The sequence below is a fragment of the Plectropomus leopardus genome, chromosome 10 (assembly GCF_008729295.1).
Source record: "Plectropomus leopardus isolate mb chromosome 10, YSFRI_Pleo_2.0, whole genome shotgun sequence".
NCBI classification, from domain to species: domain Eukaryota; kingdom Metazoa; phylum Chordata; class Actinopteri; order Perciformes; family Serranidae; genus Plectropomus; species Plectropomus leopardus.
This window is the reverse complement of record NC_056472.1, coordinates 32,418,772-32,430,961: the sequence shown is the minus strand read 5'-3', so window position 1 is coordinate 32,430,961 and position 12,190 is coordinate 32,418,772. Positions and strand designations below refer to the sequence as shown.

The 12,190-nt window shown below is 40.2% G+C and overlaps 2 protein-coding genes across 4 annotated transcripts in view; one reads left to right on the top strand and one right to left on the bottom strand.

Moving 5' to 3' along the window:
- lcmt2 (leucine carboxyl methyltransferase 2) overlaps positions 1-4,374 on the top strand; it is a 21,050-nt gene extending 16,676 nt beyond the window's left edge. For both annotated transcript variants that reach the window (XR_006106240.1, XR_006106239.1), the window contains one exon: positions 4,299-4,374. The gene's annotated coding sequence lies outside the window, so the exon portion shown is untranslated. The remainder of the gene's footprint in view (positions 1-4,298) is intronic.
- tbccd1 (TBCC domain containing 1) lies at positions 3,839-12,190 on the bottom strand. 2 transcript variants are annotated; one of them, XM_042495186.1, is made up of 9 exons: positions 12,032-12,190; positions 10,438-10,502; positions 10,084-10,350; positions 9,682-9,840; positions 8,936-9,052; positions 8,457-8,706; positions 7,362-7,548; positions 6,749-7,279; positions 3,839-4,429 (listed from the first exon to the last, which is right to left on the bottom strand). In XM_042495186.1, exons 2-9 carry the CDS (start codon positions 10,498-10,500, stop codon positions 4,216-4,218), a joined length of 1,788 nt encoding a protein of 595 aa, XP_042351120.1. In that variant the 5' UTR covers positions 10,501-10,502; positions 12,032-12,190; the 3' UTR covers positions 3,839-4,215. The 2 variants fall into 2 exon arrangements, with proteins under 2 accessions (XP_042351120.1, XP_042351121.1); XM_042495187.1 differs by lacking the exon at positions 10,438-10,502.

The following is a 12,190-nucleotide window of genomic DNA, read 5'->3' as shown; positions in this document are numbered from 1 at the left end:
GAGCGTGAAAGAGATGAAGAAGGCAGCAGGAAAGAGTGTCTGCGATAGTCAGGTGGAGGGGGAGGAGGCAGCTGGTTGTTCCAGCTGGACCGTTGATGATCGTCCTCCCCCCTATAACCCAGACTGGACAGCTGATTCTCGCCCTGCCTACATTATCCCGGACTGGGCAATTAACACAGGTCCTTCTGCTCCTCCCTTTGAACCCTCTGACGAAGAACAACAACTTTATTTCGACAACAGCGCCCACCAACCCCCCCCTGACCCGGAGGCTCAGTGATTAGTGATTAGCACTGCAGCCTCACAGAGACAGATAGACCTCCACCCGTCTGTGACAGACAGGTGGAGGTTTATCTGTCAAACGGACAGAGTGGTGCTGAGGTTCCCCCACTTCAGCCACATGAAAAAAAAAATGGACACTAAATTATTTCCAAATTATCGGTCACATGGATGTTCAATTAAATGTTCAAAACACAAACATTGGACATTGCGAACTTCTGTGTGACTAATTGTTTGGCAATAATTTGTTCATTTTTTTGTGGGTTTTCTCCTGGTGCTCAGGTTCCCACATTTCAACCACATATGATAATCAGAATCATTGGACACTAAATTATCCCAAATGTCAATCACAAGGATGTTCAAAACATAAAAATTCTGAACTTTCATGTGACTATTGGGGATAATTTATTAATAGATTTTTTTTATTTTTATATATATATATATAAAATTTATATTTTTAAATATTATATATATACATACATATATATATATATATATATATATATATATACGTATGTATATATTTATAACCCCACAAAACAATCATGTTAAAATGAATTAATACAATTATTAATAATAATATAATAATAAAATAATAATTAGATTTATTGTTTCTGCGTCATTGAATAAAAACATGCAGTATAAATGAAATTAAGTATAAGTTATGGTAGCTTAGAAAGAAATGTACCAGTTTATGTTTGAAACAAAGTGGCTTGATTTCTTCAAAAGTTTGTAATAATGCATTAACGCAGTTTCATTTTAATGCTTTTAATGCTCTTTTTTTTGACGCGTGATTAACACACACACACACACATTCTGTAATTATGACCCTCAACCCGCCCTGTAGTTTGGGAAATCTGGAGGTTATGCATTAGTAACGTTGAGGATAGTTGCAAAAACAAACAGTGTCCAATCTGCCCCAAACTTCTCAAGCTTGATAGGAGTCCCGCCCTGAACACACCTGCATGGCTAAATTGAGTTATAGTAATAGCATCACCTACTGGCAGCAGACAGTTACATGTTTTAGATTTTGATGTGCAACTCTTTACAGGTTGACCAAATTCAACTCAAAGTTGGTATGAAAAGCTTTGAGGCCTTAATGATGCCTCCTTGTGAAGATTATAGTTTTCCTCAATCTGTTGACATGTCGATGCAGAATTTGCTGCCAAATCGGAAGTTGTCATAACTTCACTTTGCATTGACCGATTTGCCCCAAATTTCACACGCTTAATCAGGCTGCAGGCCTGAACACACAAATATGTCAGTTACCTGTTGTACTCACTGCACCACCTACTGGCAACAGGAAGTTAGCCTCGTAAGGCAATTGTCCTTTGAGTTACAGAAAATTTTCATGGTTTGTTAAACAAATGATGTAATGTAAGATGGCGTGGGATAATGTGTGCCCTGCAGCATCACCTAGTGGCCACTGATAGTGGTGCAACATGTAAAACATTCACTATACGAGTCAAAACAACAAGCAGTCTGATTTTAGTCAAAATCTTTATTCATTTTTATTATTTTTTAACAAATCAAAAACTATTGTGCTCTTCATGTAGTAACTGCATAGAGGTGAAACTTCAAATCAGTGGGGGAGTCTTCAGCAGTAAAGCATTTTAGGTGCAATCATCTTAAACCCAGCATTTTGAAAACTTGTACATTGTCCATTGTGTAACAGCATTTTGACAGTACTTTAATTAAACTAAGACTGTTTTCCTTTAACTTCCAATTACTAATTAATTACCAAAAAAGCTCCCCTGAAGACACACGCAGCAGTTTTACTGGATGTAATGTGTGAAAACTCTAAACTAAACATGCTTTAATCATAGGAAATCGGTGAGCTAACGGGCTTGAGTACACATAGTTCTGTAGATAGGAAAGATTTATGAAAAAATAATGCTAAAATATACATATTTGTACAAGTGAATTAATACAAAAACAAATATTTAGACAACCTCTGGGAAAAAAACTCTGACCTAAAGTTTGTCAGCCTCATTTGACAAATCAGCTATATTAGTTCTACCGGAGAAATTTAAGAATAAATCTAAAATTAATCAAGGTGTCGTTTGGCCATACAGCTATCAGAAAAAATATTCTTTTTGACAGCTGGTGAAAATACCCAATGTAAGTCAATAATTTAGGTCTGGCTTGTGACATTCAGCCCCTGGAGAGAATAGAAGTATCGTTAATTTACCTTTGACGTACACAAAAATCTCATCAAGTTTGGACGGTGCAATCAAAAAACTACACCACATAAATATTCCTTTTTTTCCCCCAAAATGGAAAACACTTGATCACTATTTTTTAATATTATAATAACAAAAAACTACGACCTGAGCTAGAAACTGTAGGTGCACCAACACGCCCTCAACACCCAAAGTGCTATTTATTTATCATCTACAATCTCCATCGTTAAATGCACGTGACAGAAAATAACAGGTAGTTTACATATGAGGGCAAAATTTGGGAAGAAATGACGACAATTACTCCAGACTGTATAAAAAAAAGAGCCAAAGTGCACAGCAGTCACAGTTCTGCATGAACTCGAACACACTGATTCAACCATTTTCAAGTATCTTTAACCCTTTAAAACCCAGAGCGACGTCATTTGTCTTGTTCCGCTTTCAGACACCACAAACCTCTGAAGACAGTAAAAAAAAATAAATTAAAAGACCATATTGATTTGAAATGTTCAGCAAATTGCAAAATTGGTAGATTTAGACAATTATTTTTTAAAAGCTAGTGGAAATTTTCTAGAATAACAAATTAATGATTATACTAATTTAAATATATATTTTTTTAAAGTACTTATTTAAGTCATTAATTTGTTTGTATTTTCTCTTTTTTTTAGCTACTTTTAATGTAAATTTCTTTTCACTAATTTCTCCCAAATTTTTGGTTCATTTCTAGTTCCATGATTTTTAAAGAAAAATTTGTCAGGTTTCACAGAGTTTAATTGGTCCCTTTTAATGCTACACCCTGCATACCTTCACCTAAAGCATTCCTTTAACCCTTTGAAACCTGAGTAAATTGGCTTCAAAAACATAGCAAGGAAGCAACTAGACATGAAAGAAGAAATTAAATTTTAAGAAATTATCAAAAAGTACAGTACCTGAAAATAAGTTTTAAACAACAGAAGATTACCTCAAAATTTGTAGAAAAAAAAACAATTTTAAACATGCAATAATAATTACAAATTGTTTTATAGGCAACAAATGAAGAATTGATTGAAAAGAAAAAAACTTCAAGTTTAAGAAAATGACCTGAAAAAAAACCTTGGAAAAAATGCTCAAAAATTATAATTATAATTATAATACTTCCTGTGTAACAATATTTTAAATATTCAACTATGATAATTCTAAGTAGTTTTTTCCCCCTACCATTTTCTTCTTTTTTTCCAAAACAGTTTCCCTAGCTTTTTCTAAATTATTTTCTATATCTACTTTTTTTTTTTTTTTTTAATTTGTGGAACATTTCTAACCAAGTTGCTCATTACCTCTTCTGTCATGTTTTTCAAAGGAAACTGCACCTTTTTTATGGTTTAAAGGTTTAAATACATGTGAAAGGTGTTTAAAGGCAGCACAAGAAAAGTGATTTCACATGGTTCAAAGGGTTAAAGAGCCGTGTTGGTGATGTGGTTTTACAACATGCCAATCCACTCCCTCCTTATGTTTAAGACTTAGCTGCCTTGACTGAGGAAAAACCTGAAAAGCAGCTCATACTGGACTTCCACTCGAGAACGAGTGGGACGTGAGTTGCAATAAAAGCTGAATCAACAGCTCCAAAGTCTAAATATCAACAAGCATACTTTACAGTACTTGCAGTAAACATACTCATCTGTTTTTGTTTTATTTTTACTGACAGGAGCTCCAGATGTCAGTCAGGCCACATGCTGTGCACGCTGTCATGCTACCTTCATGTTCAGGTGCAAACAGACCCTAATCAGCAGGGCGCGGGTGACTGTCCCACTGCCCGACCAGTGCGAATATGTTTGTTGTCATTAACTCTCGGCGCGTCTCCTGCAGGCCCGTTGGAGTCCTTTAAAGAGGCCAGGGTGGGAGGGATGAGGCTGTCCAGTTCCTGCCTGTGTCCCGCCTCCAGGAGCCACTCGTGAAACTTCACCTCCACCAGCTCCTGGAACTGACGCTTCTGCTCCCTTCACAACAGGACGGAGAAACGGGTTACTACAGAAAAACACCAGGTAAAGTGCACAGCAGGACAGAGGCGGGACGTCTGCAACCGTCTGTGTTAAAGCCTCTGGAAACACAGCCTAAAATATGAGCAGTGCACAAAGCTGAGTGTCAAATTAACCCTTTAATATGATAAACTCTTATATCGCTCTGTGCACAAAATGCGCTTTTCAAAATACGATACATTCATATTATTTTCTACTTTTATTGAGTTCGTTTTTAAATAAACATCAGTCCTAATCATAAATATCAAATATTAATCCATTTTCTGAATTTTAAACCTTTTAATGCCAGGTTTTTGTCATGATGCTACTATGATTTTAAAAAACACACAAAAAACGAATTATTTTCAGTATACTACATGCAAAGTAGATTGTTATTTTTTTAATATCACAGCCTGACATATGTCAATGATTAGTAACATTTTTATGCCTTATTATTTGTGCAGTGTGAAATACTCACACTCAAACACCTCTGCACACAAAATGCACTTTTCAAAACCAGGCTATAAAAAGACTTTTAGATTTAAATAATAATAATAATAATTTTCTACATGCTAAATTGATTGTGACAGTGTACCCAGTGGAAATAGCAAGTATTTCCTCTATGTGCCAAATATGGTAAAACTGTCGGATCAAAAACTGCAGTTTGAATTTGTTTCAATGGTGCATTTTTTTGCACTTAACAGTTTGAATGTAACATTTTAGTGTTCAGTGTATTTTACACTTCTTGTAGGAGCCGAGCTGGCAATTCAAAGATCAAACAAAAATACACAATCTTGCCAAAATGTATGCCATGTACATGAAAAATATATTAATTTATTATTAGATTGAAAAGCACGTAAAGCTGCTCAATAGAAAGCCTTTAAATGGGGTAAAATATGAGGGAAAAGTTATGAAAAAGTTTACTGTTAAAAATGTGTTGAGACCCTGAATATAGAAATAAATGAAAAGATTTTTCCCTCTTGAAGTAGCATCCCTGTCGCTCTCTGTGCTGCCGGGGTCAGGTAGAGTTAAAGCCCCTCCGGCAACTTTTCTGACACCAAATCCATCAGTGGACTCTTTAATATCTCACCAGCTGAGCGGCTAACTCACATCCTTATTGATTTTTGGATCGGCTGCTCTGTTACAACTTTCCACTGATTAAAATAGCACGCGGGATAAAGGAATTAACATCAGCGCGCACAGATGACCAGCTGTTCACACATCGAAGAGAGGGCTGCAGGAATGAGTCCTAAACCCGCAAAACGAGTTTGCATTTCGGGCACCGATTACGAAATGTTTGTCTTTTTTCTCAGTTTAAGTTGAATCAGAGGGTCGACATACTTCGTCTGTTACCGTATTTGTGGCGATTTCTTTTTAAAAGCTATTTGAATGAGCGCCCGCCTCCCCACGGGCAAATCTGACGCTGGCTCCGCTCCATTTCGCTCAAAGCGTATCAGCGAGTGCTGGGAGAGCAGTTTACACGGAGTGTAATCTGTCAGCCAGCAGCAGCAACCACAAAGTTGCCAGCTAAAAAAAACAAACTGACGGTTTAGGGTGCAAAAGCCATGAGCTGAAATACAATAATCTACATGGACAATAAAGTTCAGGAAATGATTTTATTTAATCCTAAACAACATTGTCTGTTTTATCGATCTCTGTTATGACTTGTTCTTTAAAAGTCTTTTAAAGTGCATCCTAAAAGGGCTCTACGTCTCCACTTACACGTTTTTTAAAAAAAAGGGCCAAATCACAACATTGTAGTCGCTGACTCCGTCGCCTTCATTTGGCTGATTTATTAATAATAAACTTTCTCTGCCTGACATGACTCAGTCCAGCCTCCTCGATCACAGCTGATCATCAGCTGATTAATCACACTGACAACGTGTCACTTTGTGGATCAAAGGAAAATTCTATATAGATTTAGCAACCTGTGACAATATTAATTTTAACATAGAAATGGCTCAAACAGTCTCCATTGACTTGTATGTGTTTGTATGGACCATGTGGTCGTGGAGACGTATACGCTGCTCTCGCCACTCAAATTCAGCGGCAGATCCAGCGAATCTTCTACCGCAGGAGTATGCAGGTGTGGTTCTGGTGCAAACCCACGATTTTGCAAGGGCACATGCATCCTGGGTTTAGCACCGCCCAAGGCAACTGTGATTGGTTTACAGAAATACAAACAAGCCAAAGTGGGTTTTTTTTTGTTTTCACCTTTGTAGCAGAATGATGATGTGCGCCTCCAAACCTTTTTCCAGCCCTTAGTAGCGGTGTGTAAAGGTAGCGTGATTTGACACTCACTTGTTGAGCCTCGCCTCCATCACAGTCTTCTGCCAGCTCTGTATCCTCTTCTGTTTTTCATCCAGCGCCGCCTGGTACGGAGGAGGTAACCCCCCCGGCACCTCACACGTGTCGCCCTCTATCTGGAAAGGCACGACCATCGTGTGAAACTCAGCCGGGGGCAGTAGGCGGTAGCAGCCGGGGTCCGGGTTGGATGACGTGTTGAGCGAGGGGTTGACGAGGCCCTCGGTCCCCAGAAGCAAGGGTCGATCCCAGGCGTTGGGGACCACGGCCAGCCCCGCGCTGGCCATGTGATCCTCCAGGGACGGGTAGAAGGTGTGGAACGGCCCCAGTGTGATGTCTGTGTTTCCAGGGAGGAGCAAGGGGCGAGTGGGCGTCAAGGCGTGGACAGTGCAGCGTGAAGACGCTCCGACGGCGACTCTACCGGCCACACACACCACCCGCAGGTTCTGGCAGCTGTGGATGTGGACGCTGGTCTCCACAGGACCCAGAACCACCGTGCAGTCCCGACATTTGTCCACACAGACGGATCTAAAGGAGCAAAAAACAACCTTGACAGATGATGAAACGTGTCCCAAAAATAACATCAAATACTAATAGACGCTGACTTTACCTGAGAGGTGAGAGGAGGTAAATGAAGGCATCTGAGCATCGGTGGATTTTGATGTTGGCCCCGGTCAGCCGGTCTGAGGATTTGGCCAAAGTCTGTTTGAAAACTTGTGACATCAGCACCATCTTGCTGCCAGGGGGAGCCGTGTGGGTGTTTCGGGCTATTTTGGCTCTCTTCATGGCTCCCTCCACTTCGCCATCAGAGGAAACGTAGACAGACCGGTATGGAAAGAGTGATGACTGTAAAGACGCACTCAACACTCTCCACTTTCCTCACTCTTCAGGCCTTTGCACACTGAGTCCATTTTTTTTTTTATCTGAAATTGTTGCACATCTAAAAATAACTATGACCTCACGCGTCAGTCACGTTTGCACACTGACTCGGAAACTTTCGTTCGTCATTTAAGTATTCTGAACAGGTTCAGTTTTCTGTGTTTTTCACATCAACAGTCTTCAGAGAGTTGTTTGAATCAAAATCAGTCACGAAAATGTGCCGGTGGTACACATCAGTGACAAGACAGAGGAACTGTAATAAAACTGAATATAAAGTGCACCTAATGGAAACATGTCAATTTCTCTTTTAAATTTCTCGTAAAAAATGTTTTTACACTCACACAAGGTGGTATTTCAAGGGATTTGAAAAGGCTTTATTTTGCAAAACTGCAATGGAAACATTTTTCAGTCTTTTCTAGGTCACATGATGCTGTGTCTGTGTGCTCGTCAGCAGGAACTGGCTCCCATGATGCAGCAGGAGCTACAAGAGCTGTTATTGCATCACATAACTGAGAAAGTTGAGCAGATCATCCAGAAGTTTTAAATCCACAAATTCACAAGTCCAATTTCCTGTGAAATTGTGGACTATCAGCTCCCAGAAATCCCTCATACGTTGTGAGTAAAAGTGTGGAGGCAGAATCAGTGTGCAAGGTTTCTGTGCAAAACTTTTTTCTTTTTGAAACGATGGATTTTAAAAAATGCATCTAAAAAACAGATTCTGTGTGTAAAGGCCTTTATTCTTTCCCCTTAAAATGACTTTGATTTTTTTTTTTGTTTTTTTTTAAACGGCAATACTGAATCTTACTCTAGAAGATTTTTCAGATACCTTGTTGAGCCCAGGCTAGTTTCTTGCCTGAGCGCAGGCAGGCGGTTATCCCAAACGGGTTGAGCGTGAGGTTCTGCTGCAGACACGACAGTAGCTTATGCAGGGGGAAGGAGCGGCTGAGTGTGGAGTAGCCGGATCGTGTCTGCAGTGGACCTTTGGTCAGCAGCCTGTGGACGGGCTGGACAGTTTTGCTGTGGCAGACCGAGCCCTCCAGGAGCAGGCCCAGGCTCCGCACAGCCTCCAGTGCTATCTGGAACGACAGAACTGTGAAATCAGCCAAAATGCGTCCAAAAATATGAACGGTAATTTGTTTTAGAGGTTAGTTTCAGTTAAAATTTAAAAAGAAGCACAAGTGATAGTGTCTGCAGAACATGTAGCAGCTGTTCTGTAAGCAAAGATTTAAAAGTGAAGTATTCAGAAAGCTCAGGGGAGCTGCAGGTTCAGGTGACAACTCTCTGTGTCTCTGTGTGTCCACAGACCTGACCGTCTCTGAGGGCCTGTCCAGACTGGGACAGCTGGCCCGGCTCCACCAGCAGCTCCAGCATCTCAGCGAGGTGGCTTTGCACAAATGACAGGTGGGCCTGATCATCCCAGTTCTGCAGAAACAAACAGCAAAAAAAAAAAAAAAAAAAAAGTGTGAGTGGCACATCACGATGACCGCTGGTGCTTTAAAATCCATCATGTAGATCAGGGACGCTCCGCTTGCTTTGTCTGGGGGCCACTGTTGCAAAATGAAAAGAAGCCAGTCTCAGCAGCCCCGGACATGTTTACAGGATTTAAAGATATTTCTAGGATTTTAACAAGTTCATAGAATTTTAGGAAATATTTAGGATTTAAGGATGTTTCTTAGATTGCAGGAATTTCTAGGATTTCAGGACATTTTAAAAGGTTTTTATGATGTCTCTCAGAATTTAGGATGGGTCTTAGCTAGGACCTCTGTCAGAGGATCCTCCACCTGCACTTTTTTAATAGACAAGCTTTGTTTTTATGCCGTTTTATCCACTCTGGCACCTTATGGATACTGAAAGTACAAAAACTATTCCCAGTGTGAATCACTCCCTATTTCTATTGTAATGGAAAATGGTTGGGGGGCCACCCAGAATCCTATTTGGGGCCAGATTTGGCCCACGGGCCATAAGTTGAGCATCACTGATGTAGATCAGAATTATGCAGTGTTGCAAAATGTTATATTATCCGTGTTTTGTCCTTCACAGTAAACGAGGACCTTGTTCTGGGAGCTGGTCTTGGCCTCTCGGTCTGACGGAGACGGGGAGCGGGTGCGATGACTCGGCCACTCTTCACCGATCAGAGAGGTGCGCAGAGACACGCGGTTCAGCTGCTGGATGTAGAGGAAGAGGAGGAACTGCAGCGTGTCCACAGACAGCTGGAGTGAAGAGGAGGAGAAGAAACAAGGTGCAGATCGACGTGCATTTGAATTTGAGAGCAGAGTTTGAATAACAGTGACCTCAGCCAGGGGCCAAACACAACAAAGCAAACAGCACGTCCTCACGAAAGAGCCAGACATGACACAAAGAGTTAACTGGGACACTGAGGTAGCATTTCATTCACAGGTAAACTGAGACATTTGCACAACTGTACCACACCCATCTTTTTTTTTTTTTTTTACCTTGCTCCTTTGTTGGTCCAGCTCGCTTTTGGAGGAGCACTGGGAGAGGCACTCTGCCCACTCCAGCCTCTCCTCCGGAGCGTGGCCTATCAGAAGGTCAAAGGTCTCAAAGTAGAGCCAAGCAAGGTCCTCTGGGAGCTGCAGCTTTCCACAGGCGATATGCCTCCACATGGGCCAGCCCAAAATGGGGAAGCAGCCGTCCCGTGTTCGCACGTAGATCGCCATCTTGCGAAGATAGTGCAGGCTGAGCTTGGAGGAGGGAGCCACCTAAAAATCACATTAATTCCAGTTTTTTTTAACAGCACCCAACAGGTGATATCATCATAGTAAATAAGTGGGAGGAGTATATTTCACCTGCAGGGCCCCCAGTAAAAAAGGCTCCATGCGCGGCCATATGCTCACGCCGTCTGCCTCCATGACTTAAAGAGAAAGGAAACAAAAAAGACACGATACACCGATAGGCAAGAATTTCACAGTGTGAGAGCAGTTTAGGTAAATCTGGGACTCTTGAATCACAAGGCATTAATGTGCATCTAATGCATTATATATTTAAACAGTAAATTTAGAGATGAACTGAGTGGAGAGCTAGGAAACCACCTTTCTCAAAAACCACCTGTTTTAGGACTGATCATACAGTTGCTCAAAAACAGTTTGAAGATAAGGGTTTATTAAAATTAACTCCTGAATCATGTGATTTGATATTCACGAGGGGACACATCACAATTCAGTGCACAAATAATACTGCTTTTGAGTGTAATACACAACGTCTGTTCAGACTGGGTAAAGGTGGTGTTCGTGGTGTTTGGGGTTGTGTTTTGTAATGTTCAGGGTGTCTACATGTATCAGACACTTAAATTTAATGCATTTTGAGACAATTTTAAGATTTCTTCTTAGAAACCAAATTTCAGACTGATTTTTGGAATAATATTTTTTTCTTATTCAAGCACTGCAGGTAAAATATAAATTTTAAAGCAATTTAGCTGCCACCTATCTCTGGTGCAATTGCTTTAAATTGTCACTGTTAAATAAAAAAATGAATAAAAATAAATAAGTATTTGGGTCAGTGGTAGGTTCAAAGATTTTTAACATCAGAAACTTTTACACAGAAGAGTATGACTCGTTTTGACAAATAAAAACATAAAAGATGCACAAACTAAATTAGACGAAATGTTTCTGGCAATTAAAACCTCACAAATTCAAATGTAATATTACTTAAGGCCTAATATTTATTACATTTAATGTAAGACTTTTTACGGACCTGCAGACACGCTTTACGACCTTTTCAAGATCATTTTTAACAAAAAGAATTCTGAAAAAAAGACATTAAAAGATAGTTGAATAAAGTTAGACAAGGTGTTTATGACTATTAATACCTCACAAATTCAAATGTCAGACTATTTAATAACTTTGAAGGCCTAATGTTTATTTTAACTATTTTTATTCTTTTAATGGACTACTTGAAAACCTGGAAATGTTGGATTACACTGTAAGAAATTGTAATTAGGCTGTTTTGTGACTGACAGGTTGTTTATTTGAAGGTGCTCACAGATGAGGAGAAAATGTATGGTTGCATTATATTTCTAAAAACTAAATTTACATGAATTAAACATGGAGACAAATATCTCTGTATAATGCTCCCATGACAACTAGCATCCAGGCTGCTAATGTCATCAACACCTGACTTTGCTTCAAGTTTGGCAGCTAACAAATCAGAGCTGTAAGTCACTTTAACCCAGTAAGAGAGGAGATAAATGTGCACAAAACCCACTTGTTGCTGCGGTGGGACATAAAAAGGTGGCGTGTTGCCTGGATAAATGCGTTAAATGTTGTTTTATGTCAAAGTTAATTTCACTAAACTAGTCAGGGCTAACTTAGCTGTTGTTAGCTCGCCGTGCTAACGTTAAGCAAACGGAGGAGGACAGGGGGACAGCTGTGTCTTTTGTCTTACTTTCAGCCTCTGTCCTCGTCCAGGCAGCGCGATTCCCGTCCCGATGGGTCACTCATAAGGGGAGTACAGACGGGTCCTGTCGGTGATCGGTGTGTTGTGATCGGAGGCAGCAGAGGCTCACACACACACAGCTGCTGCTCTTCCTATTTGGCGCGCTCC

Coding starts and splice junctions, on each gene's coding strand:
- tbccd1 (XM_042495186.1), bottom strand. CDS start 10,500: ATGGAGGCAGACGGCGTGAGCATATGGCCGCGCATGGAGCCTTTTTTA. Junction 8,707..8,935: donor AGGCCCTCAGAGACGGTCAG/GTCTGTGGACAC, acceptor CTGTCGTTCCAG/ATAGCACTGGAGGCTGTGCG. Junction 4,430..6,748: donor ATGGAGGCGAGGCTCAACAA/GTGAGTGTCAAA, acceptor CCTGTTGTGAAG/GGAGCAGAAGCGTCAGTTCC.